The sequence below is a fragment of the Eretmochelys imbricata genome, chromosome 17, assembly GCF_965152235.1.
Source record: "Eretmochelys imbricata isolate rEreImb1 chromosome 17, rEreImb1.hap1, whole genome shotgun sequence".
NCBI lineage: Eukaryota > Metazoa > Chordata > Testudines > Cheloniidae > Eretmochelys > Eretmochelys imbricata.
This window is the reverse complement of record NC_135588.1, coordinates 9,064,110-9,090,126: the sequence shown is the minus strand read 5'-3', so window position 1 is coordinate 9,090,126 and position 26,017 is coordinate 9,064,110. Positions and strand designations below refer to the sequence as shown.

Below are 26,017 nucleotides of genomic sequence, written 5' to 3'. Positions count from 1 at the left end.
TTTGCCTGAGTAAAGAGCTGAATTAGGCTACACGAGATGCCTTTTGAGGTAGTTGTTGTTATCCCCATCGTCAGGATAGGAAGCTGAAGCACAGAGAGGTCAAATAGCTTGACCAAGGTCACACAGTGAGACAGTGGCAGACTAGGGAAAAGAACCCAGACTTCCAGCCTTGTGATTTAATCACTAGATAATGCTTCCTTTTGATTTATGAATTCCATGCAGAATCCTGCTGTAAAGAAGTTAGAAACTAGCTCTGCGTGTGTGTGCGTGTATTTAGCATGAAGACCCTGATTCTGCAAACACGCATGTGCTTAACTTTGGTACCATGAACAGACTGGCGCCATGGGTTGCATACACATGTTCAGCACTATGTTTCACATCTTCTCACTTGACAATGAAATATAATTTATTTGAAGAGGTCACAAACTTTTTTTCCCCCCTCCTCACCCAATTATTTCCTTCAGGTCAGTAAGATTCTTTATTAAAGGAGAGAATAGAAAGAGTGATGCTGGGAAGAGCAGGAAGCCCTCATCCAAGTCTCCCTCATTTTGGGGCGGGGGGGGGAGGGAAGGGGGTTTGATCTTGCAGTGGCAAGCAAAACTGGCCCTGTAGCAGATAGAGATTTCGACTGAGAACAGACTCCAGCATTAGGCCTTTGGGGATGAATTGAGAGTGATGATGATGATGATGTGTTGTTTCTATTTCATTAACAGCAGAATCCCGACCCAGTATGCCAAGTGCTGCATGAACTGATGCAAAGACAGGACACTTGCCTTGAAAGATCTTGTTACAGTAAGCTATTTATAAAGCTTATTTGTCATTTTTTGGGGTGTGTAGACTATCCTCTTCTTTTAAAATGTCTCAGACTGACCCTTGCGTCAGTGGGGTTTTTTTTGTTTTTTTTTTTGTTTTTTTTGTGGGGGGGCTGTCACTCTGATTAGCAAAGGCTCCAAGACAGGTTGCTTTAGCTGCAAGGTTGTTCTTATTTATTATAGACTCCAAGAGGATGAACAGCGGCTCCTCCTGTATTCCCCCCACAACCGCTTTGCAGGCAGCTGGGCTCCCTGGCATAGATGGACCATGCCTACAGTCGAGCGAGGTTAGCAGCCTTCTCTCCAGCCCTGCGAAGAGGCAGCTGAAGGATCCGGGTCACGGTCAGAGACTGTGAGAGCCGTTTGGGGGGCCGGGGCGGGGGGGAGAGAGAGGGGCAGTGCTGAGACTGATGACGTCCTCCGAATGGGTTACATTACGTTCTAGAACTCCGCCCCATGTGCGTTCAGGGGAGGGGAGGGGAGGGGAGAGGAGGGGGGAGAGAAGGAGGAGGGAGCAGGAGATGGAGGGAGGAGAGGATGGTAGATGGGGGGGAGGGAAGGAGCTGAGCTAAGCTGATCCCACGTGTGACGGATCTGGCTGCTTCCCCGGCTCCTCTCTCCAGTAATATTCTCTGGTAGGAGAAGGAAAAAAAAAAAAAGAAAAAGAAAAAAAGGGGGGGGGGAGGGTGGTGGGGGTTTCTTCAGGGGCTTTCGCTCTGCGCTGCTCAGGATCACTGTGGGTTTTTGCAGACATGGAGGCAGATGGGAGCCAAGCTACCTCTGGAAGCCCAAACGACTCCCAGCACGACCCTGGGTAAGTTTACCAGCCCGCCCCCCCCGCCACCATCCCCACTTGATATGATTTCCTTGGCTAGGTGTTGGGGTGGGGGGGACGAGGGGCAGAGAAGAGAGCCCCGAAGGCAGAGCCATGCCGGCGCTTCTGGTGCCCCCCTGTCCCTGAGTTGCTCACCTTGGGTGGGTTGCATTGAACTGCCCCCCTCCCTCACCCCTCCTCCCCTCCCTTCTTCCCCCCCCAGCGCACTCTCTCTCTCTCTTCCTTTTAGCTTTTGTAAGTTACACGTCAAAATGGCCGATCTGACATCTGTGCTTAACTCTGTTCTGTTTTCTTCTTCCAGTAAAATGTTTATTGGAGGCCTGAGCTGGCAAACCTCACCAGGTAAGGGACAGGGTATGTGTGTGTGGGGGTGGGGTGGGGCCCAACCCCCCACCCACCCTCAACCCTGGCTGCTTTATTGCTCTTTGTTATCCCCGTTCAGTTACCTCTCGTCGTTGGGGTCCCCCCCCCCCCTCACACCACACACACTTCTTCTCCTGAACAAGGTTGTAGATCTGTATTCCCCCCCCCATAGCAAAGCCTTTGTCGAGTCCTCTATTCGACCTTAAATTGTGTGCGCGCGCCTTTAAAAAGAAATGCAAAACACCCCCACTCCATCCCACCACAAATTAAAACTCCTTGAGTGATCAGAATTGCATTTGCTTTTATTTCTCTTCTTCCCCCCCTTCTCTCTCTCTCTCCCCTCTCTTTCCTTCTCTCTCTACAGATAGCCTTAGAGACTATTTTAGCAAATTTGGAGAAATTAGAGAATGTATGGTCATGAGGGACCCTACCACAAAACGTTCCAGGTAAATTCTCCTTCTCTTTTTAATTTCATTTGTTTTACAATCAAAGTTTTAAAGTTATCTCTTTGTGTATGTGTATATATTGTCCAAAAGTACCAAGGAATTTGTTTATACATTTTTAGCTGAAAATGATTTTTTTAATAAACTTTCCCATCCCCTAAACAAAACGCTGAAGACTATTGATTGTGACCTGTTTATTTGATTGCCCCCCCCTTTGCACTGTCATTTTAATTGCCCTTTCATCTTTGATTAATTGTGGGGTACTCTAAATAGAACACAAATATACCAATTTTTGCTGGGTACACTTTGCAAACAGTTGTATTTGTTGTTTTTTTGTTTTTTAAGTATCTTTGGTTTCCCCTCTCTCTGACGGTGATCACAACACCCCAGTCCTGTGTGCTCCAGTTTAAAACCAAAGCATGAAGAGGGGGTTGAAAGGTGAAGGGGAGGTGGGATTGGAGAGACCTACATTATCTCCTCCCTTCTGAATCTGAGATATTTTTCAGTGGGAGGGGGCAGATGGGGAAAGGAAGAAACTGTTATTTATTTTTCTTAGGCTTTTTTTTTGTTTGTTTGTTTTGGTCTAGCTCTTATGTTCTCTTCCCCCACACCTTGTTCTTTGTCTCATTTCAGAGGCTTCGGTTTCGTTACGTTTGCTGATCCGGCAAGTGTAGATAAAGTATTAGCTCAGCCCCATCATGAATTAGATTCCAAGACGGTATGTTATGTGTGTTGTTGTTTTAATGTGTCCTTTATTTCCTGCAATGTTATGACTGTGACAGGCTTATTTAAAGGGACAGTGCCCTTTTTGTTTGGTTTGCTGGAGCTGCAGTTTTTGTTCTTTTTTTTGTTGTTTTTTTTTTAAAACTCAACATAAAACTGTCCCTGAGCGAGATGTTCATTCTGATCATTTTTCAGATTTCACTTTTAACTTTGAAAAGCTGTCACTTTTTAAAAAAAAAAACAACTTTTTTTTACCATCACTACAAATCCAGATCATGATCCTCCAGCCTCACGGTGAAATTAACAATATCACAGAGTGAAAAACTAACTTTTTTGAGGGGTGGGGTGGGAAGAGGAACGGTATATAAGTAAAAAAGAGGCCACTCTTGGTAGGAACTTTTTTTTTTTTTTACACTTTATCGTGGGAGTTGATGGTTTACCCTTGAATGACACACGTTTCTGAAGTTCTTCCAATCTCCCCTTTCTCAAAGTAGATTTTTTTTGGAGGCAAGGGGGAGGAGGGTGTTGTGAGACTTACAAGATAGTGTAGTAAAACGGTTGGGGCTCTTTGGAGGAAAGGTACTACAGAAGCAAAAATAATAGATTATCATTTTTGCGAAGCTTTTCACTGTAATAAGTCCCCAGTGGATCATGCAGGAAAATGCACAAAAGAGTCAGCCAATTTGTTACTTTTTTTTCGTATGTAAATTACATGACTTGCCCCACGTTACATTTTCAGTATTGGATCTGGCAGTGGACACTAAGTGTTTATGCAGATAGACCCTAGTTTTAATTCTTCTCTCAGTGCTATGCCAAAAAGTGGTGTTTGGGTCTTGTTACTTGGTTTCAGTTATAAGCCTCAGCAAACTTAGAAAAAAGGACACTAGTAAAGGTCATTATTGCTTTTGGTACAGTGCTGTCTGAAAGGGACAGAACTTTGGGAAGGGACAAATCTTCTTGGTTTAAGTGTCTGGCAGAACATCTGCTAAATGTGTCAAGTGGTTTTTGTTGTTCGTAACTGTCTTTTATGGTACATGTTTTGGATCTTAAATGTTTTCTTTCAACATGAGTGTTGATGGTTGGCGGGATTATGTTTTAATGCTGTTAAAGACTTATTTTGTGACGAATATAGCTAAATAAAGAACAGAACTGAACCCGACATGAGTGCATGATATTTTCTTTTTTTTTTTTAACTTGCATTTTAAAAAATAACCCTACAGAAGCAGGTGGAAAGTAGTGTTTTAATTTGCCCAGCAAATTCTGCTGGGCTTGTCTGAACACGTAGCTCATGCTTTCACATTCCTTAATAATTTGATTTTAGGTTTAATCAGATATGGCAAGATAACTGATTCAACTGAACTCTGAGATTAAGCTCTCACCAGATTTCTGCTGTACAACTGTATCTGGATTTTTTTTTTTTTTTTAACAAAAAGAATAAGTTTAGATAAGATAAGGCAGGCAACATTTCTTGAACTAGATTAAAAAACAACTACAACCTAGAAGCTCACCCAGAATTATTATTGATGATTTCTTACCTCCTTCCCTTAGCCCTACGTTGCAGTTTAGTCACTGGAATGTATTTAATTTGCTCCTGGGCAGGGGAAGGGCAAAGAAATAGACAAAAATAAACTTACATCAGATTTGATTATGCTGCAGTGATTGATTCTACTTAAACAGAACCCACCCATGAAAACAACAGCATTTTTCAAAAAGTAAGACCAGCCAAGTTCTCACTCAGCCATTTATCTGTAGACATATGATAGTAACTGTTCTTTAGTATAACATAGCATTTGACTCTGTTTCAACGTTCAGCACAGGAGGCAGATCAGATCGGTTGGGTATTGGCATGGAAACGGCGCTCTTGTTGCGTTAAAAGCTTTGTTTAGGTAATGGCCATTCATATCAGAAATAGTATTATAGTCATTTCATAGAGGACTTGTAGATACAGTAAGTAGAATTGTATCTAACTAACTAATTTTTTTTTTGGTAGAAGTTTTACTTTGTTTTTGCTGGTGGTTTCAATAGTTGACAGGGATGTGCAAAAGGTACGGATTTGCCATGCTGATTGTGTGTTCCCTTAAACATGTAATGATGTTTCACCAAAAGTTTCCCAACGAGAAAAATTAAGTTATTTGAACCTAATATTTTCCTTGTGGTGTAAAGACCCCTTTGCTTTGAGAACTGGCCTCCGTAAACTGAGTATTTGTGCTTCAGAATTTGGTGGCTGATACAACTTTTTGCCAGTGCCAGACTTTACAATAATGCCATTGTGGTGTGATTGGAGTCTCTTTAATTATCTTTCTCTTTTTGGTAACTTGTTTTTAAAAACAAACAGTATAACTTTGGAGGCTGATACAGAAATGTGCGTAGCTGTTTCTGCCTTTGGGTATCTCAATGGAAAATCCACACCTGTTGTATTTCCCTGGTAGACAAGTACCTAGTCAGTGCTGAATATATTTGTAGATAATAATCTCTGTGAAAAAGGGTAGCTTTCTAGATAAAGGATTTGACTTTTTTATATTTTTTGAACAATAAAGTGGCATGTAATCACTCATTTCTCAGGTATATGTTTAAAAAAACCCACTTCTATATAACATAGAGAAATTAATTTATCAATTGAGTATTAAATGATTGTACCATTTACAATTTTGACATTTTAGTTGACTAAAACTACTGGTACATAGAGTGACGTGGTGGGTTACCTGTCAGTGACATCACCATAAGCAACATCGGATAGCATTAGTTTAAAAACCCTCAACTCCTTGTCCACAAAAAAATCTTAAATTAATATTCCCTTAAAATAGTTTTTATTTCAAAATATCCTTTATCAAAGCCAGGATCTAAGTTGGATATATTAAAAAAAAAAAAAAAAAGTAACACTGGAAGCTGTTAAATGTTACTGCAGTTATACACATGGTTTTTCCCCTTAAATCATCCATTTTTCAAAACTTTTTATTAAGGATGTGTTTATGAGCAAATGCTGCTGAAAGAAGAGGAGGAAATTCAACAGCATATAGACCTTTCATTAGTTTTTTTTCTTTTTCTTTAAAGGTAGCAGTTTGAGGCATTATTTTGTTTACAACAAGCCATGAATCTGGTGGTGCATATTTTTTTGTTTAACACCTTGAATGGCAGGAAACAGTGGTCATTTAAAGCCATCTTATTTTTAAGTTGCTTTAAAATTGCCAGACTGGCTTGTTGAACTGGGGACCTGCTTTTTTTTTTTTTTTTTTTTTTGGTAACTTATGAAGTAAAACAGACAGTAAACCCTGCATCTAAAAATAAGGTATCAAGGGATGAAACAATGTTTTTTTATTTCTGTGGCAGTCAGCTTTCCCTTTAAGATTAGTTTAGTTAGCTCCTTCATAGAAAGTCTGCATAAATCTTTTAAGAATGTAGTTTCTTCTAGGTTTAGCACTCATGTGGTGTGCTTTTTTTTTTTTTTTACCCTTCACGGATTTTTTTTTTTTTAATTGCCCACCTGTGTCCTTTGATGTCAACTGTAAAGCAAATCAGTTAGGAATGCAATTTATAAAAAGTAATCTTTGCAGTTGTTTTAGCAAGATAGTTCTAATAATTTAAAAGTAAATAATTTGGATCAGTGTTTTGTATCTTTTTATTGTGGGGGGATGGGGAGCTTTTTTTTTTTTTTTTTTAAGAGAACCCCCAGGGGCATGTGTTTGAAAGCTGAACAAACTTGCAGATTAAGATTGTGATCCAAAATGGAGTCCATCTCTATACAAATCTACAGAATATGCTGGTAATATTTAACATCCAGCTCTTGTTGGAGAGGCACCAGACCAAAAAGTAGTACAGAGCATCTTGTATACCATGTAAGTTATCGTATAGAATGCACTAGATATCATTTACAGACCAGATCAATTCAGTCCCACTCTAAATCTGACCATAGTCCATTAGCTCCTAAATTGCTCTAGAAGGTCCAGTGTGCTGAATTTTAAGCCTGAGAAATGAGGGATTAATAATTCAATGGTTTAAAAAAATTAACATGATTTTCCCCATTCTTTTCCCTCAGATTGACCCTAAAGTTGCATTTCCCCGACGAGCACAGCCTAAGGTAAGTAGGAGGATCGATAATAGGATTTTAGGCACACAGAGTCATTGTTGCCAGGCAGTTCAGGTTTCAAACAGGGAATTGGCAATGAAAGCTTTTAAAGCTGGAGCGCATGGCGTCTTAAGGGTATCAGCATATGGCTGTGAAACTACAGGAGAGCTGCTTTGTGCGATATTACATGTCTCCAGTTTAACTATCTCCTTACGGAGTCCCAGTCATTTGTGCCAGTCTGAAGGAGTCTTAGCTTTTTCTCATTGTAATGGTAGAGCATTGCTGTGTTACTTACAATTGTTACAGTATTTTGTACCGTATCTTGCTACAGTATTTATGAAGAGTTTTTGGTTTAAGTGCAGGGTTTCTTGCTCGTTTCAGGCTGAGCTTTGAGCTCCTTGGCTTTGATGGATGGGAATAAATCTCTGCCCTCATGCTTTGTGAGTTTTCTTTTGTATAACTTTTGAGAGGTGTTTGGGCACTAATAAGTGGTGGGTAATGAGTTCTTGATTGGTATGAAGCTCTGAACTTTTATGAGCATTGGGTATGCCTTTCCAAGAAGGATGAACAAAGAGCTGTAAGTCTTTTATCCTACTAGTCTTATTGGATAGTGACCTGCTCCTTATAGGGCATACTTTGTTATAATATGGTCAGTTTCCATGTTGGGACAGACACTTTAGCCATGTGCAGAGAAGCTTTTATCTGTATGCTATCTCTGAAAAATATCTTGGTACCATTGGTGCTGGAGGACCTGTTTGTGGAATTGAAACAGTTCTTACTATTTAAAACTCTGTTTTGCAAAAGCAGTAGATCAGTTTTTCAAATTCCAATATGCAATCAGTTAACTTGACTTTCGAAGTCTGAGTCTGAAAAAGAGTTTCTACAGTTAACTTTCCTCTCTTTTGCTTTGTCTCCACTGCAAAAACTTAATTCAAATGGTATACACCATTGATGTATATTAAAATCAACCTGGATTGCTTCTGTATTCTGTTCTAGTCCTGCCCCCTCATTAAGAAGTGGGGGTGGGTAGGGAGGCGAATAGGAAGCTGTAGACACAGGCGAAAAGGGAATAGTGGTTGAAATTGGTGGGTAGAGACTGCCTAAACAAGTTTAACTGAATATTTTTATTGTACATAATCCCACATGAGAGCGAGCAATTTAATAGTGCATGATGTTATAACATTATATACTGTATAAAGCACACATCCAGAAGAAAATGTGTAAATTTAACATCTCTGGGCATATAGCAAGAGGAGTAATAGCAATTTAAAAAAAAAATCTACATGCAGAAATTAAAACTAAACAAATGTACTTAAACCTTTCCTTGAGGGCTCTTACTTTCTTAAGATGTAGCTAATGCTAATTAATGACAAAAGAGGGGGCTGGCTTATTTCTGTACTAAGCAAAGAGTTTTGTGTTATGTAGGGTTTGATAGCTTTGGGATTATGTTGTTGAGTAGTGCTGTGTTTCACACAGTGCATTCCTTAAAGCTACAGAAGTCCTAACTAGTCTTGAAATTAAATTATGAAGGTCGTCTTGCCTCGTAATATGTTTCCCCTGCACCTTTTCTTTTTTAAACCATCTTTCAATTTCTAATTGTCTTCTGTTACCAAAGCTGTCTGTACTGTCAGTATTGTTTGTTTGCAAAAGCTTGTAATGATGATAAATGAGTATTATGGATCTGAGTGAGTTAATTTTTGATTGTTGCCAAAAATATTCTTCCACATTAAAGATCTGAATGCAAAATCAGGTCATCTTTGCTAAGTGGATTTTTAAAAAAAAATCTTGATAGTAAACATCTCTAAACTATGGGGCAAATGATGGAACATATGTAGGCTTCCACTCTCAGCATGAAGCCACCCTGTATGGAAAGCTAAGCATATTTTGCTTACATCTAATCCTGATTTTTATTCAGTCCTCTTTAATAATGGATTCAAATTTTTATTTAGCAGGTTGTGTTTTTTAGTTTTTCTTTAAAAAAAAAAAAAGGCTTAAAATTGGAAGGAAACACACAGTAAATTAGTTGCAATAAAGAACAGATTTAATATTAGTGCTGTCATAATATTCTTTAATACATCTTATAAATAAAAACCTGTTTTGACCTGTTTTTTTTTAAATTAGCTGTTGAATTAAGGCTTTAGAGTATAGCAGTTCGCCTGTCCTAGTTGAGCAGTAAATGTTCAGTGTTAAAATGCAACTGCGCTTCAATCGAATTAACTAGTTGATGCTTGAGTCCATAGAGATTAATGCCATTAATGAAATGTCTACCTTTTTGTGAGTTTTTTCTCAGTAGTTCATCTTCCTGTTATGTTTAGTATCATATCAATTCTTTTTTGAAACAGGAGCTTTTTGCGCTCTAAAGTGATTGTTGTTGAACTATATTGGTGGAAGCTGGTGGAACATTCCCCGTTCTCAGTCACAAGTAACATGCTTCAGTGCTTTCCTCACCTCTCTGGCAGTAGGCCTTTTGACCTGCCGAGCCAACCTTCAGAGGTGGCGTGTTGGGCTGTTCAAAGAGTGAATTTACTGTTGACGTTCTGTCAGCGCAGAGATGGAATATGGTAACATTAGGATTATGTGCGGCCCTTTGCCAGTTCACGTACTTAGCTTATTTCTGCACTTAAATTATTTTTGCGTCTACAAATTATTTTTTAAAAGGTTTTTTTTTTTTTCCTCCCCTTGTGGTGCTCCAATCAAACGAATGTTTAGAGGTGGCCAACTGCTGTCTTTCAAACAGGGTTGTGATAACACATTTTCCTTTGGGCTCCCTTACCTGTGTCTTCAGGATTTGACACCTCAGTGATGATGCAGATCAGTTACTGAGCAAGAAGTGGCAGGCTGTAACAGCTGAGAATTCTTCCCCTCTTTTGTAGAATGACCGTAGCAGATCTCTAGGCATTTGCTTCTAATGGATTACACCATAATGTGTAATCCTACTCTTCTTGTGAAGGCTAGGGCAACTTGCAGCCATTGTTTTAAGAAATTTTGCTGCCGGGGTTTAAAACTTGTTGAGTCTATAGAATCTGGCTAATACTGAGATGAAGGAAATAGACAATTACAGTCTTGCAGTTGCTGCTGTTACCTGGTAAAAATTCTGATTAACTTCCAGCTTCTGAAAGGAACGTTGAAATAATGGAGCATTTATAGCATTACTAACCTGAAAATCTTTTAAAAAGAAAACAATATGTACCTGGGAGAAAAAAGACCAAATTCTTTCATTCCCATTGTTAACAATAAGGACACTAACAGTTGAGGGTTTTTTAGAGAGAGAGAGAAAAAAACCCTATTATCCCAACCGCCGCATTATCCGAATCTCTTCCTTGTTCCCCGACAGGCCTGTCCACAAGACAAATGCCTGTGTGCAACCCCCCAGTTTGCCACCCTGCCCAGCTGTCAGCATGCAGTTCCCTGACACCTGTGCCCAGTTGCCTGCATGCCCATCTCCTGCCCACACCTTACCTCTTGGTCTGTTCGGTGTCATATTTTAGGCTCTGGCTGCTGTAGCAGCCCCCCGAGTGCCCTGGGGACTGCAGCACTGAGGTGCCCAGCTCCCTTTTCAGCAGGACCTCTGTGCTCCCCAGGCAGCCTGCAAGAGCCAGTGCTGGGGCGTGCACTGAGCTGGGCAGCTGCAGGAGGAGCCTGGGTGCTAGGGAGTCTGTTGCCTTGCTGTTACTGCACATGTATAGTGACAGCAGGGAAGTCCAGCTGTTTCTTGTTGAAAGGCAGAGCTTGTTCGATGCCCTCTTGATTATCCAAATGCCTGTTTATCTGAATAGCACAGGGGACGTAGATTTTATTCAGATAAACAGGAATAAACTCTGTGTGTGTGTGTGTGTGTACACATTTGCAGATATTACTTTACTTTATTAAGTGGCAGGGGAGAAGATAACGATCTCATTTAATTTGCTTCTTCTGTATTTTCCAATGTCTGGGTCCTTCTTTGTCTCTCTTGGAAAATGTGAAAAGCATTGTATGAAAAAGAGGCCGACAAGTTTCCAGTGGAAGCTTGACATCAGTGGGGCTACTCATGGCAGTCATGTTATGTGCCCAAGTGTTCACAGGATCAGGCCTTAGGGTACAAACACTTGATATCAGGGTCCAGTGCTGCTTGTTGTGAATAGTCCTAGCAGGTGGAGTAGATCGGACCACTCACCATAAGGAAGATTACATATCAAAACACTGTTGAGTGTAACCTGCTGACTTAAGTGTTATGTTTTTCTCCAGTAGATGGCCTACACAAAGGACAAGCCTACTGTTGCTGCCAGCTAGTGGAGTTACCCCTTCAGCTCAAATAGTAGAGGCCTGCGCTCTTGGTGCTGAATATCGTGGGTTCTGCGCCTGTTGTCAACCCAGAGCGGAGGTCATTATATTTCAGGATTGTATTTCAAATTAAATAATGCCATCCACAGATGACCTGGGCACATCATCCCAGATGACAGTTCAGTTGCAAAACAGTGAAAAGATTTTAACCTGAGAGGATTTTGTGTGTTGGTCTGGATGCGCCAGGGAAGCATGTCTCATTTCAACCTTTTAAGAGAGCGTTGAGCTTTATTTAAAATAACCTGACAGAGCCTTATTTCAACCTTGGATGCTATTCAGTGGACAGATTGTCAGCTGATTTCTTGCTTTGAATTACTGTGTGCAAATGGGCATACAGGCTTCTGCGTGGGTAGGTAGTCTCCCAGCTAGCCATGTAAGCAGGCAGATCGCTGTCTGGGCATGTGGAACATAAGCGTGTAATCACGCACACCCTCCCCTCCCCTCCATTCTGATTGAAAAGCAGAATTTTGTGGCCTTCCCTTTCATTTGGATCATGCATTATTAAACTCTAATATATTTACTAGTTATTGCAAAGCAGTAAGCAGAGAGCATGTCCTGCCAGAATAAATATACAGGCTAGATTGTCAAGCTATCTAGGGGGTTTGGATGCCTACCCCCCTTTAATTTTAATGGAAATCAGGTGTCTAAGTCCCTTGGACAGCTGTGTAAATCCAAGCCGGATTGTCTGTTTTCTTATACAGCATTCAACTTGCCGTGGCATTCTGATAGCCAAGCATTTGGTGGTGGTTCCTGTTGCACTCTGTTCTGTACGCCCCGTGATTTGCCCCACTGCTTCCCAGGGTTACTGAAGTAAAGGGTGAGAGGTGGAATTTGCTGTATTTTTCACAAGAATGGGAATTAAACACACGAGCAGAACTCAAGACTCTTCTCCCTTTCTTCCCCACCAGCCTGTAGTGGAGCAGCGCAGTCAGACTTGTTCCTTGTGACTTTCTTCCTGTTTGTAAATGGATGAGAGGGAAACAATTCCTTTTTTTTTTGGGTCACCTTTTTTTTTTTTTAAAGTAATAAAACTAGTACTCCTTCTCCAGCTGTTCCTTGTGCATGCTGAGTAGTGTGAAGTTGGTGCTCAGTAAAGCTGGTAGGGACTACTTTAGGCTGCTAGTGACCAGTTCCTACATAGCCTGTTCAATGAATGCTTGTGTAATCCACTTACTCTGGGTAACCCAGATGAATTTCCCCAGCCAGTGGGTGCTTGTAGCCCATACCCATGAAGCATGGTGCTCTGTCTCCCTCTATTGACAGCTGGGCCACACACAGTGGTGGATGAGCCTGCTACAGCCTTGCCAGACGGAGCTAGATCTTTTCGCTCCAGCAGTTGAGGCTCACAGTTTAAGATCCAGAAGTCCCAGGTTCAAATTCAGTTGCTGATGACCCATCCAGGATGCAGCATCAGCCATGCTCTTTAATACTTTTTCCCTCTGGTTGAATGAAACTGAGCAATGCACGTTGAAGCTTTACATTAGGCAAAATGTCCCGGGCTTTATCAAGGGTAGGGTTTTTGAGCTGGGCATGTGGCTTTTTTTGTTTTGAGAAATAAACATTTCTTTCTTTTCCCTAGGCACAAAGTAAAACACTCCAGTTGTCTATAATACCAAGAGACTGTTGTGAATTTGGGTATAATAGATGTCTCCCTGTTATCACTGCCTAGGGATGTCTTTTGTGTTTGTTTAGATTGTAAGCTCTTGGGAGCAGGGACTGGCTTTTTGTTCTGTTTGTACAGCACCTAACAAAATGAAGTCCATGCCTAGGGCTCCTATTTGCAGTGATGATGACAATGTACTTATGTTCCCTTTGACTTGCTGCTGACCAGTTGGAGATGACTGGATTGGGTTCCTTTTTGGTGGGCTTATTCCTTTCCTGCCCTTTTCTATACCTTCTTCCCCCTCCCCCATAGTTTCTTCCAAGATACTTTTTTTTCCCCCCCTGCACCAACCTTTGGTGAGGGTGAGTTGGGGACAGGGTGCATTGGACTGCTAAACACAGGGTCGTGAGTTCAATCCTTGAGGGGGCCATTTAGGGATCTGGGGAAAAAATTGGGGATTGCTCCCGCTTTCAGCAGGGGTTGGACTAGATGACCTCCTGAGGTCCCTTCCAACCTTGATATTCTATGATTCTATAAGAGGGAGAGGTGAAGAGAAGTAGGGTGGCCAATACCCTGGTGTGTTTCACTCTGTCTCCAAATTGAGTACGTGTTGTCTGCAAAGTGCTCAGCCTTTTACAGCCTGAGGGCAGATCCAGTAATGACTGATCTATAATCATCAAATTCATTTATTTGTCACTGCCAGTGACAGGCCAGTTAATGTAATGGATTTTTTTTTTTTGGCTGTTGACTCTGGTGATTTTCTCCCAAATGTTGTGAAATCCAAGACATTAGGGGAATTTGTGACTTTTTTTTAAGAGGAAAGTTATTGAAAAAGCATAACAAAGTGTATGTAGAAGATAGAGGTATATGATGAAGGGGGGGAAAAAAAACAAGCTCTTTGCCCAATTACTGTATATCTAGATGCCCTTTCAGTTCCTAATAGTTAGTTAGTTATTATTCTTTTACTAGATTTCAGCTTTTACTGCTTTTAAATAGGAAGGTATTCTGGGTCATATAGTAAGGGGAGGAAAGGCACTTAAACAGAGTCCATCAGCTTAGAAAATCACACTTCTGGCTGAAAATGTTTTACGTGCTGTTACAAGTAACTACTAAGATTTCTATGGCCTAAATCAGCAGTCTGTCCCTATTTAGTGAAGAAATTGAGCACATGCATAAGTCCCATTTAAATCTGTCAAGCACGTGCATAAGTACTTTGCTGAATCGGGGTGGATTTAAAGAGCATTCTTAAATGGATTTATTGAACTGGGGAGCCTAGAACAGGGATTAGAAGATTACTTTATGCAGTTAACAGTACTTTGTGTATAGTCAGTTTCATGACTTCTCTTGTAAAGTTGCCATCAGTTTCACTTGTTTTCTGTGGGTCTCACCCAGAGGGAGACGTTCATTTAAAGGGGGGGGGGGGAAGCGTTGTTGTAAAACTGCAAAAACTGGCAATCTGATGCAGGGGTAGATGTAGTTTCTGACACTCCTTTTAATTTTTTAAAATAATTGACGGGCTCCCTTTTAGCCTCCAATCCTGCAGATGCATCCCATCGTGCTAAGCGCTGTACAAACACAGAACTAAGAGACAGTCCCTGCCCCAAAGGGCTTCCAATCTAAGTGTGAGACAAGAAATGGATCCAGGCAGATGGGGGAGTGTGAGGAAACAATGAAACAATAGCGATCAGCATGACAGGCAGCACACTGTAATCGCTTGAATAGTTCCATTGACTTCAATGGGACTATTCATGTGGTTGAAAGGAGGCACAGGCTTAGCTTGTTTTCAGGGATTGGCGTTTGAGAATGTAAACTGTTTGGGGCAAGGACTATTCTGTTACTAATGTATGTACAGTGCCTAGCCCCATCCTGACTGAGGTCTCTAAGGTACTATTGCAGTACATATTCTCAGGTAGACCCGTTTCCCTTTAATCCAATCAATTTGCAATATTGATAAATGCACTTCACACCCTGGGATTTCACTGCTTCCCCTCTCTCCCGAATTCTTTATTGTCCGAAGTGTTGCCTTTATTTTTCTTGATTGTAGAGAAGGTTTCAAGAATGTACTAAATCACTCCTATCCTGCTCAGTGTTGTTGGGCTTTCCTAGATATCTAAACATGGCTATATTGTTGCAATCCAGTAGCTTTCATTTTTATTTAAGACCATGCTTTGTAAACTAATTACAAAGCAAGGCCCTGATCCTACAAAGATTTGTGCGCATACTTCGCTTTACAGTCTTTGAATAATCCCATAGAACACAGTGCATAAAGTTAAACGTAAGTCAGTGTTTGCAGGATGGTGGGTTAAGTGTGTGTAGGCAGGGATGGGGGGGGGAAGGAAGGGGTGGAATAACAGAGCTAGAATGCATCTACCCTCTCCATCCCCCAAGCAAAGACTTGCATTAATTTCCCAAAGACTCCTGTGTACAATAGAGAAGAGGCTTCAAGCTGACTGAAGGGGCAAAGGTCCAAGAAAACTACTGTAGCAAAAACTGATGCTGAGTGACGGTAATGAGGGGACCAGGCAGGTGGGAGGGAAAATGGCGTTTGGGGTGGGGGGGGGCGGCAGAGACTAATACCTAGTGAATTAAGTAGTTCCCATGGTTTAAAGTTGTGAAGGCTTGCTGGGTTTGTTTTTCTCTGCGTGTGTGAATGATCTGAGATGGGACTGACCTCATTTCCACTGCTGGATCCAAATGCCGCAGAACTTGGGCAGAGTTCTGGTATGGATCCCGGCTTTGAGTCAGATCCATGTGTATTGATAGGAAAGTTTGCATTCTTTAGCTAGGGCTTTTGGTTGATTGAAGCACAAAATCTTGGACAACTCCCTTCAGTTGCCCCCTCTTAGACTTGCTAATAAGATTCCCCGCCTCCTCCAAAAGCCTTGGTCACAAAATCCATAGGCATTTTCCCATCTATATTTTATATCCCCACTACCTGTCTTAGCTTGAGTTTGTTCTATGCATCACTTTTGCATCAGGGAGGAGGATGAGGGACACGAGACGAAAAAGAGGCTCTGAAAATCCCAATTTCATATCCAAACCAAAAGGCTTGACAGATTTTTCAGCTCTTTAAATGCTGAAGCAAACAGAATGCCTCTTAAACAGAGAACTACTAGGAGACTTTGTAACAATTGCTGTATAAATATTTAGTTTTTCGGAAACTTCCTGAAGGACAATTTCAGATCATGTATAACTGTGCAAAGAGGTTAAAAGAAACCAACCAAGCTGAGCTTTCACTCTGTGTCTGTGGATGTCTCAAGCCTGTGTTGTGAGTTAGAGATAGTGTCTGGGGCCTGCTTTGTTGAAAAAGCTTGTCAGTTTAAAATCCTTAGCAATAACAAATGTTTTTTTTCATTGGTCACACTAGTGGAATAGGCCAGTGCTGGGGAACACGTCATTAGCAGTTTTTCTGTTGCTCTTGCTAAAAGAATGGAAAGTTCTTGGGAGAATAAGCCCTTCTCAGGCACAGTATACCATGCAGCTTGCCTTTTGGGCATGGGCATGTTATGAACCACTTGTCTCTCTCCACCCTGAATCTGTGGTATGTAACAATAGTATGCTGGTATTCTCCTCCTCCGTTTATACAGCATATCTCGTGCAGGAGGATTCCAAAGTGCCGCAGATGAATAGAGGAAATGCTTCCCTTGCCAATGAAATGCCACCACTTCTGGGGTTGGGCATAGCAGATATTCCAAGGCCCCTAGCTACACTACACACATGGTGAAGCCAGGAAAGGAAGGAAAAACAAAATAAAACTGAAGTTGGAATTGAAAGTTGTACGCCGTGCAAGTTGTACTCTGTGAAAAGCTCTTTTGTGGGTTTGTGGAAATCAGCTGCACTGTCTGCTGAGGAACACACATTTTGCATATAGTGTCTTGACCCTGGGATTCTCTAGAGGGCTTAGCATTCAGTGGGAAGGAAAGTTCTATTTAACTATATTACAGTAGCATATGGAGGTCCCAACTGAAATCAGGCCCTATTGTATCATACAGACATAGTAAGAGACGGTCCTTGTCCCAAAGGCAAAAGATTGGAGGGGAAACAGGCCTGCAGGCAGTTAGGAGTCTAAATACCTTTGAGGATCTAAGCCTGAGTGTCTTGCTCAGGGTCGCATGGCGTAGCTGGGAATAGAACTCTCGTCTCTTGAATGCCAGTTGAGTGCTCTAGCATGCTCTGTCTTTTTCTGTATGGTATGTTTGATACAGGCCATGCTTATGGGGAGATCCTGTGTCCATGAGCAATGGACAAGAAATGCACTAAAGAAAACCGCACCAAACTTAAGCTATTTCTATCATTACTATGGTGCTGCATTGATTGAAATACTCAGTTTAAAAAAAAATCAGAAATTTATACTTAGGGCCCAAACTGTTGTCGGTGTTGTGTTGGGCTGTGACTTGTAACTGCTAGAATCACGAGGTTGGTGGTACAACAGGGTTTCTGAACAGCTGCAGCGGTAGTGAGACGTAGGGGGGGAAATTAGATAAGGGTAGGGTAGACCAGAGCAGTGTGAAAGGTAGTTTGTGGTATGAGTTATGGCTAATGCTTGTCACATGGTACAAGCTAGTGTGGTGACTGGGGAGACAGGCTTGCACCAGTTGAACTGGAAGAGTGGGTGGAGAATAACTCAAGTAGTGCATTGTGATGTGGGGACAAATCCAGTTCCCCACCTGAGTAACCGTGGCGGGGGGGTAATGTCTACACTGAAGTCATGGGGCGGCTGTAGGCACACCTGTGCTAGCTGTAATCTGGTTAGTTTGGGTACCAGAACAGTGAAGCTATGGCAGCAGGGTCTTCAGCATGGGCTTGCTGCCTGGGTAATTACCTAGGGTTTTGGGCAAGCTTGTACAGAAGTCCATGAAGCCCCTTACTGCTCCAGTACCGGAGCTAGCTAGATTAAAGCTATCTTGTGTACGTCCACGGTGTGACTGCAGAGTAGATGTACCCTAAGGTGAGCGCTAGAGAGACAGCATGCCTCCTCCTTTCCAAGTGGTGCTGGGTTCTCTGACCATGCTATGCCCCCTATGGAACTGAGCTGTGTGCCACATGGGGCCACGCCTTCTACCCCTATCTCCACATAGGCTGACTTCTGGAGTCAAGCTTTTTCCCTTGTCCAGCAGGACCACACCACTTTCACTGCATGGTGCCTTGTCATCTCCACATGCTCCACCCATGGAGGGTGGCTGTAGTCTTCTGTTTTATGCAAACCAGAGGTATCCCCTAGCCGGCCTGAGTTTGGGTATCTTGATGCACTTCTACAGTGATGCACGGAGCACTGGAGACAGATGACATCATAGTTGTTTGTCCTAGTTTCCCTTTTGGGTGTTAGAGTGGGGATTTCCTGGCATAGTCAGTCCAAGATTCTGGTGGGTGGACGGGTGGTGGTGGTGGAAGGGAGAGAGATTTTCTTGCCATGGTATTCGTATGTTTTTAATTCCTGACTCAATTAGTTTCATGAACTGTGATCAAAGTGGGAGGTTACTACAGCGGTGCATTAAGCCCAGCAAGTTATTGACCAAGGAACAGTTGTCATCTTCTTGTATAATGGATTTTTTCCTTTGGCCAAATCAGCAATGCCATTAATTCTCCCCATGAAGTAAAAGGCTAGCTGAAAGTCCTCCATAGCGAAGATTCCCCCAAAGTTTTGTGAATGTGGCTTTGATTTCATTGGAGTTACAATTTAATTAAAAGGCAGCTTAGATCTTTGAATCTCAGTTTGACAGGTGTCTCCAGCAGTTACTTTCTTTTCCCTCTACGTCTTACGTCTATTTAAAAAAAATGCTTTAGTGAAAAAAAAAATATCAATGAGCAGTTACCCATCCAAAGGCTTTAATGCTAAAGAACCTAAGACTTGATGGGAACTTTAATTACAGACATAAACTGTGACTGTCTATCTTAGATGCTTTTATGGCCTCTCTCGCTGTAGTATCGAAGTACCTGATACTTCAGAGAACAGGTATAGAACTTTATTTAGGTGATGCCACATGTTAAAGATCTCTTGTAATGTGTGGAAAGTAAAATTAAAATAACAAGGCAAATAATTACAAAATGATGGCAAAGCAAAATATATGTATCCTTGTAGAAAAAGTAACCTTATTGGATCCTATCCACAACTCAAGGAACTTGGTCTACAGGGTAAGCATCTTATGCAGAGACGATCAAAGAAAATTTTGCTGTTTCATAATGTTCTTAAGTATCTTTGGCAGGTGCAATTTTTCTGCTGTTGTGGGTGTGTCTCCCTTCGTTACCTTGAAATGTTTTAAGTTTATTCCAAATGAGAGGAGGACCTGTTTGTCTTACATTCTCTAGAACTGGGGATCATTGGAATCCAGGCAGATATATGCACACCAAGCACTCCTTGAAGTGGAACAGAGACTAGAGCAAGTCCTAGCTTGCATGGTTTGGCTACTAGTGTGGATTAGGCAGTTAATGCTCCTGTGTGTGGAGGAAGCTTGTTGGCTTTATGCATGAGTTCTTCCTGGTGCCTGGCAGGGTTAAAGGTCTAAAATACTCAGTACTAGCTAATGGTTTGAATATCTTGCCTGTGTGCTGCAAAGTTGCCTGTATGTGACTATGTGCTGGCCCTGCACTGGTGGAACTCTCAGTACAAGGATTGCCTAGATGTGTATTTAAGTCTCTCACGCGGCAGTCTTGGACTCTAAACTCTCGCCTGTTTTTTCAGAAATCTTTTAGGCCTTGTCTGCCCTCGGAAAGTTTGGATGTGTAATTCTCCACAGCGTGGAAACAGTAGATATAACCAGGGCTTAGTCTTGCATTACAACTCCAATGTTGTTACCTCGGAGAGAAAAGCATTTAAGTTCCTCAGGGTGGTTTTTGAAAATCTTACCCTTAATCTCTCTGTGTGCGAGTGAGACAGGTGGTTACCCCCCTTTCACAGATTGGAAAATTGGAGGCACAGAGGTGTCTGTTTAGTCAGGCCTGGAAGTTTAGCGCTTGCCAAATACTTTGAGATTCTCTCATGAAACATGGCCAAAAATATTTCTCATTTTGGAAAAGGGTGATTCCAAACCCTTAATTGCCACTTTATGTAATTTCCCTGTCTATTAATCATGTACCTCTGAGATTGCTCAGCTGTGTGTGTGTGTGTGTGTGTGTTCTGGGACTTCTTTTTGGTCAAAAGGGGCTGAGAAGCAGACATACTGGAAGTGTGATGACCGCTGTGGTGTATCTTTGCCTTTTTGTTGAGTATTTGTAGATAACTTCGCTTCATTCTCTACAAAGAGACTTGAACTTTCCATTAAGGATTGCCTTAAAATTGTCTCAGTGGGGCTTGTGGGGAGCTGAGAGATCAATTTGATTCATTGTTGGTGCAAAACCTCTGCAGAATGTTTGTTTTTAATACTAGCTTGTTAAAAATGGTATTCCTAAAATGCCAGGTTTCGGTCTGCATTTGAATCTGCTTAAGAGTGATGCTTGCAGCATTTAGACTGGGGGCAGGGAAGAAGAGGACTAATAGGGAAGAAGCATGCCAAAAGCTAAAATGTTTCACTTTACAGAAACATGCTCAAGGGACAAGGTTCATGAATGCCCAAAGAAACTGATTCTCTAGAGCAGACCCACCTGATCAGCCTGCTCAGTGCACCAGGCTACCATAAAATTGGCCTTTTAATAGTAATGTGATTAGAGCAAATGAGAACAGTGAAAAATTCAAAGCAACGCTTAGCAGTTCTTAAATTTTTTTTTGGGGGGGGGGGGGTGAGTGGAAAGGGCAAGAGAGGCATAGTCCGCTAAAGCTGTAATGAGTATTAATGAGACATGGGGTTTGTTATTTAGCACATGCTTCTGGTAAACATGTGAACTAAGGAAATCTCTTGTCTACTTTGTAGCATGCAGCATATTATTTTATAGCAAGTCAGTTGTTAGAGGCAGGTTATAGGAGTCAAGACTCTTCGGTTTTCTTCCTGGAACCTTGGGACATGTCTCAATCTCTGTCTCTGATTACTTACCTTTAAAAATAATAATTTTATGGCCACTATTACTGTATTTCTGAGCACCTCACAATCTTTTAATGTGTTTATTCTCACAATGCCCCTGTGAGTTAGGTGGGGTAAAGGTGTTATCCCCCATGTTACAGATTGTGGATTGAGGCATAGGGAGATGGAAGGTGTGGGTGATGGGGTGTACAAACCCCATAGCAGGCAACAAAGTGTTAAGGGATTATTTTGGGCTCAGCGTGCCTCGCCCTGCCATGACACACCTGCAGCAAATGCTCTTTCTGCTGGAGGAATTAAAAGACAGGGCATTAGCTCATTTGGGTAGCAGAAGGGGAGTTAAGCAGACCTGCAGCCCACAGCTCCAGCAGCCCAGAGAAGAGGGAAGCCTAAAGGCTCTGACACAGCTGTCCAAAGGAGCCCTCCCTGAGGGAAGGGAGGACCCACCCCAGAGACGGAAATATCCCTCCCTCCCCCACCTGTGGAGCCTGGACATTGGTAACCTTCTCTTATTTATTTGGTTTGGACTTCCCCAATGGGGGAAAGCCTTGGACTAAGCTGACCCGGGGGGAGGATGAGAGGAAGTGGCCCAGGGAGGAGAGCCTGAAGCAGCTTTGGTTGCCGGACAACTGGTAGCCCAAAGGGCCCGGATCTGAGCCCAGTGGAGTGGGCGGGTCCAGGCTCCCCCACCACAATCCCCTTAACAGTTAGGGGTTGTGGTCATGACCACTAGGCCACGCTCCCCACCAAGACCGGGTGAGGGCCATTACAATATGATTATACAGCATACTAAGCCTTGAGCCCAAGCCTTCCTTCTGTCCACACACCACCAATCTGGCTTGGGTCAGCAAGCACTGGGGACCCAGGATCCTACTAGGGGGGTGAGTCCGAATCCCACTGAAAGTTTGGTTCAAGCTCTGTCACTTTACAGTGTGGACGCAGCTCAAGCTGTGGACCTGAGTTAGCGTAGTGAGGGCATATTGGCATTGCTGTGAGACCTGGCTCCAGCAACTGTCAGCCCCGTTTTTCGTGTGCTGTGGAGGCTCAGGTCCACAACCCCAGGACCTGGACACCTGGGTTTACAATGCAGTGTAGACATACCCTGAGTGACTTGCCCAAGGTCACACAAGAAGCAGATTAGGGAGCTGAACCCAGGTCTCCTGGATCCCACCCTAGGGCCCTAATGACTGGAACCTCATGCCTTCCTACTTTGTTCTTCCCCCATCCACATGCTGGGAGCCTTAAGTCATGAGCTTTGGCATCCATTGCATTTTACTGGGACTCCTAAGAACACAGCATGTTGAGATTCGGGGGATTCCTATGGGCTTTGTTTTCACTAGGCCTAAGCTGTTCTTCAGTAGAGCTTTCCAGGAGCGTGATCTAGTTCTGCCTATTAGGAGAGGGAGCCGGGCCTCACTGATTCCTGCTCCCTGCTGCATAATAAATCTGGTACTAAAATTAGTGCTGGTCTCCCTAGGCCATAATTCTTGCTGAGATTATAGAGAATTGTGTGTGTAGGGAGGAATCATGGTTTTTTTTTTTTGTTTTTTGTTTTTTTTCTTTATAACCTTGAGTGTCCAGTTTCCAGCTTGTTTGTTTTATTTTTTTACCCCCCCACTCTTTCACACACACCCCTTCCCTTTCTTTTGGGTAGGGCTTAGCCTTTCTCTGTATTTTGGCTGTTTTAAGCCTCTGTCACTGCAGGCAGATGAGTTCCTTGGGAGCTCTTCTGAAGGTTTTGTAATTGAGTCTTTTACCACGGCGACAGGATATTATTAACCTTCAGTAAAGCAATTTATTTCATACTCCTTTGTGGGGATAAGCTTTTTTTTTCTTCTCCCCTCAAGAAAGTATGTATGTGGAGAAGGGCTTTTACATACAGGGATAGTTGGACTTGAAGCAGCAATTATGACTTTAAAAAATAATTTATATGAAAAATGGGCACTTCTGTTTCTGTCAGCCTGAAACACACCTTTGGTCCTGACTGACTTTTTTTTTTTTCCCCCCCTTGTGTGTTTTTATTTTTAAAAACGTACCTTTGACTATAAGTGGCTCTGAAAAGGGGTCACGTTTCATTTTAGAACGCTACATGTTTAACAACCCCAGCTACTTTAAGCAATAAAACATCTTGTTTTCATCTCTTGCAGCTGCTTAGAAAAAACAACTGAGAACTTGAGGGAGCTGGCTTTGCTCTTGTTGTCTCCTTTGCCTTTCAATCAAATGCAGACTTCTCTAGAGGCCATTAAAGATTGGCTACTGGAATGGGCTAGGAAACACTGGAAAAATAACCAGACTTGTTGGAGAGTCCGTCTCTGTTTTCTGTTGGGTCTGAGGGCTTTGTGGCTAAGGCACTGGACTGGGACTAAGAAGATATGGGTTTGATTCCTGGGTCTCCCATCAACTCCTCTTGTGACCTTCAGCAAGTCATCTCACCTTTCTGTGCCTAAATTCACCATCTGTAATGGGGATGATGATAATACTTGCTTTGTCCAGCTTGTCTGTTTAGACTACGCTCTTTGGGGCAGAGAATCTCTCATTACTATGCATGTGTATGGATCCTTGCATAAAGGGGCCCCTATCTCTGTTGGGGTCATCAGGTACTATTGTACTAAAAATAAAATATACTTTAAAATGTAGCATTAATAATAATCATGCCTAGCTTTTGTATAGCACCGTTCATCAGTAGACCACAAAGCAAGGTCAGTATCATTTCCCCATTTTACAGATGGGGAAACTGAGGCACAGAGAGGGCAGTAACAAGGTCACTCAGCAGACCAAGGCAGAGCCAGGTCTCCTGCATACCAGTCCAGGGCTCTATCCATTAGGCTACAGAGCAGATTTACATGCAAATTTACCTTGCACCTAGGGCTGCCAATTTTGGTTGGATGTATTCCTGGAGATTTCATCACATGACATAATCTTTAATTCCTGGAGACTCCAGGCAAATCCTGGATGGGGTTGGCAACCCCATCTACACCTCAGATAAGGTGCCTGGCTGACAGCCTAGAAGGCTGATGTCCCTATCCACAGAATGGGTACAGTGCTGTCCATAGTGGTGCTAGTATTACCCATCTGTTCTAGTACTCCTCAGAGAGGACTGTTCTTCGGGGTGCTAGGATAATTCAGATCTGTTACGTCTGGCTTCCTGGGTGATGGGGACATGGGTCCGCTATGAACTGTACTGAAACCAAGTCCCTTCGTGTAATCCATTTTATTTGTTTTGTTTTTAAATTGGTAATAAGTTTCTTTGTTCTCCTTTTAATACTTTGTGCTCTTATAGAGCCTGCTTTCCAAGGAGTTCAGTGTGCCCGGTAAATATTAATTTCCCTCCCAGTACCCAAATCAGGTATAGAGGTGGTGGTATCCCCAAATTATGAATGCGAACTCAGGTTGAGAGGTAAAGTGACTTACCTGAAGTTGCATGTTCTGTAGCATAGGCAGAATTACGGCACGTTAGTGTCTGTAATTGTTGAAATAAGCTTAAGATACTCACCCCAAGCCCTCTGGGGGAGAGGTTTGGCCTTCTCGGGTCTAAAGCTCCATATCTGCTTCTCTGTGAAACAGTTCCATGGACTGGATCACTGTTCCAGTGTTTTGGAAGCCATCCCACAGATGCAATAGAGAATTACAGTAGAACCTCTGAGTTGCAAATGCCTCAGGAATGGAATGTTTGTAACTCTGAACAAAACGTTTTGGTTGTTCTTTCAAAAGTTTACAACTGAACATTGACTTAATAGAGCATTGACTAATAAAGCTTATGCTCAAATAGATTGGTTAGTCTCTAAGGTGCCACAAGTACTCCTTTTCTTTTTGTTAATAGAGCTTTGAAATTTTACTATGCAGAAGAAAAATGCTGCTTTTAACCGCCTTAATTTTAAATGAAACAAGCAACGAAACAGTTTCCTTACTTTGTCAAATCTTTTTTAAACTTTCTCTATTCTTTTTAAGTAGTAGTTTACGTTTAACACAGTACTGTACTGTGGGTGTTTTTTTGAGGGGGCGGGGGGTGTCTCTGCTGCGGCCGGGTTGCATACTTGCGTTCCAAATGAGGTGCGTAGTTGACTGGTCAGTTCATAATTCTGAGGTTCTACTGTATATCCCTGCTTTAGAATTCTTTGGGATGGTTCAATAAACCTGCCAAATGGGTCTCATTCTCTTTTTTTTTAAAAAAAAACAACCTGTTTCCCAGAAACTTCGTACGTTCAACTGGGAATACGATGCTTTGCATAGAGTGCAAGCTCTTTGGGGGTAGGTAAACAGTAGCTAGCAAAATGGGGTTCTCTTTTTTACTAGGACTCATAGGTGCTACTGCAATACAAATAATTGGAGCTTGGGAAGAGGGGAAAGGAGCAGAGTTGGGAAAGGGATGGTTCCTGGCCTACTTATGGCAGCCATGCCTTTCTCTTTCAAATGCCCTGCTGGGAGAAAATATTCATCACTTACATTTGTACAGTGCTGTAATAAAAATGTTTTGGGTTACCTCATCCTGCTGTTGCTAATGCTGTATATAAGGTTACCGAGGGGACCATCCACTCCTTTGAGATGGTGGGTGGCTTTTTATTTTCTTGATCACAGCATCTGAGGTTTTTAAAAACCAGAGATAATGCTTCTGACTCCACTCTTATGTTGTCATCATCCTGGGTCTTTAGACTTGCTGTGTTACTGTGTTTTGTGTCCTGTGGCTTGTTGCCTCAACAAGGGTGCAGTCGGTGTTTGCTGCAGGATGGTATATAAACGGATTTCTCTGTAATGTTGATGCCCTTATCGTGAACGATCTGTGCTCAGTTGCCCTTTAGAAAAGCAGCCACTTGCAGTGCTACCCTGCAACATGTTTTGCTGAGACATAAGTGAAACCTGCTTCCTCTGTAACATATTTAGTTAAAAGGAGTACTTGTGGCACCGTAGA

The 26,017-nt window shown here is 42.2% G+C and overlaps 1 protein-coding gene across 6 annotated transcripts in view; it reads left to right on the top strand.

Annotated features, from left to right (window-relative positions):
• The first annotated feature begins 1,342 nt into the window (after positions 1 to 1,342).
• Positions 1,343 to 26,017, top strand: part of MSI2 (musashi RNA binding protein 2) — a 379,996-nt gene continuing 355,321 nt past the window's right edge. For 2 of the 6 annotated variants that reach the window (XM_077836438.1, XM_077836439.1), the window contains exons 1-5: positions 1,462 to 1,626; positions 1,949 to 1,989; positions 2,375 to 2,456; positions 3,087 to 3,171; positions 7,210 to 7,251. In XM_077836438.1, the coding sequence (XP_077692564.1) occupies positions 1,565 to 1,626; positions 1,949 to 1,989; positions 2,375 to 2,456; positions 3,087 to 3,171; positions 7,210 to 7,251 (312 nt within the window). In that variant the 5' untranslated portion in view covers positions 1,462 to 1,564. The other 4 variants (XM_077836436.1, XM_077836435.1, XM_077836440.1 and 1 more) reach the window with 4 other exon arrangements.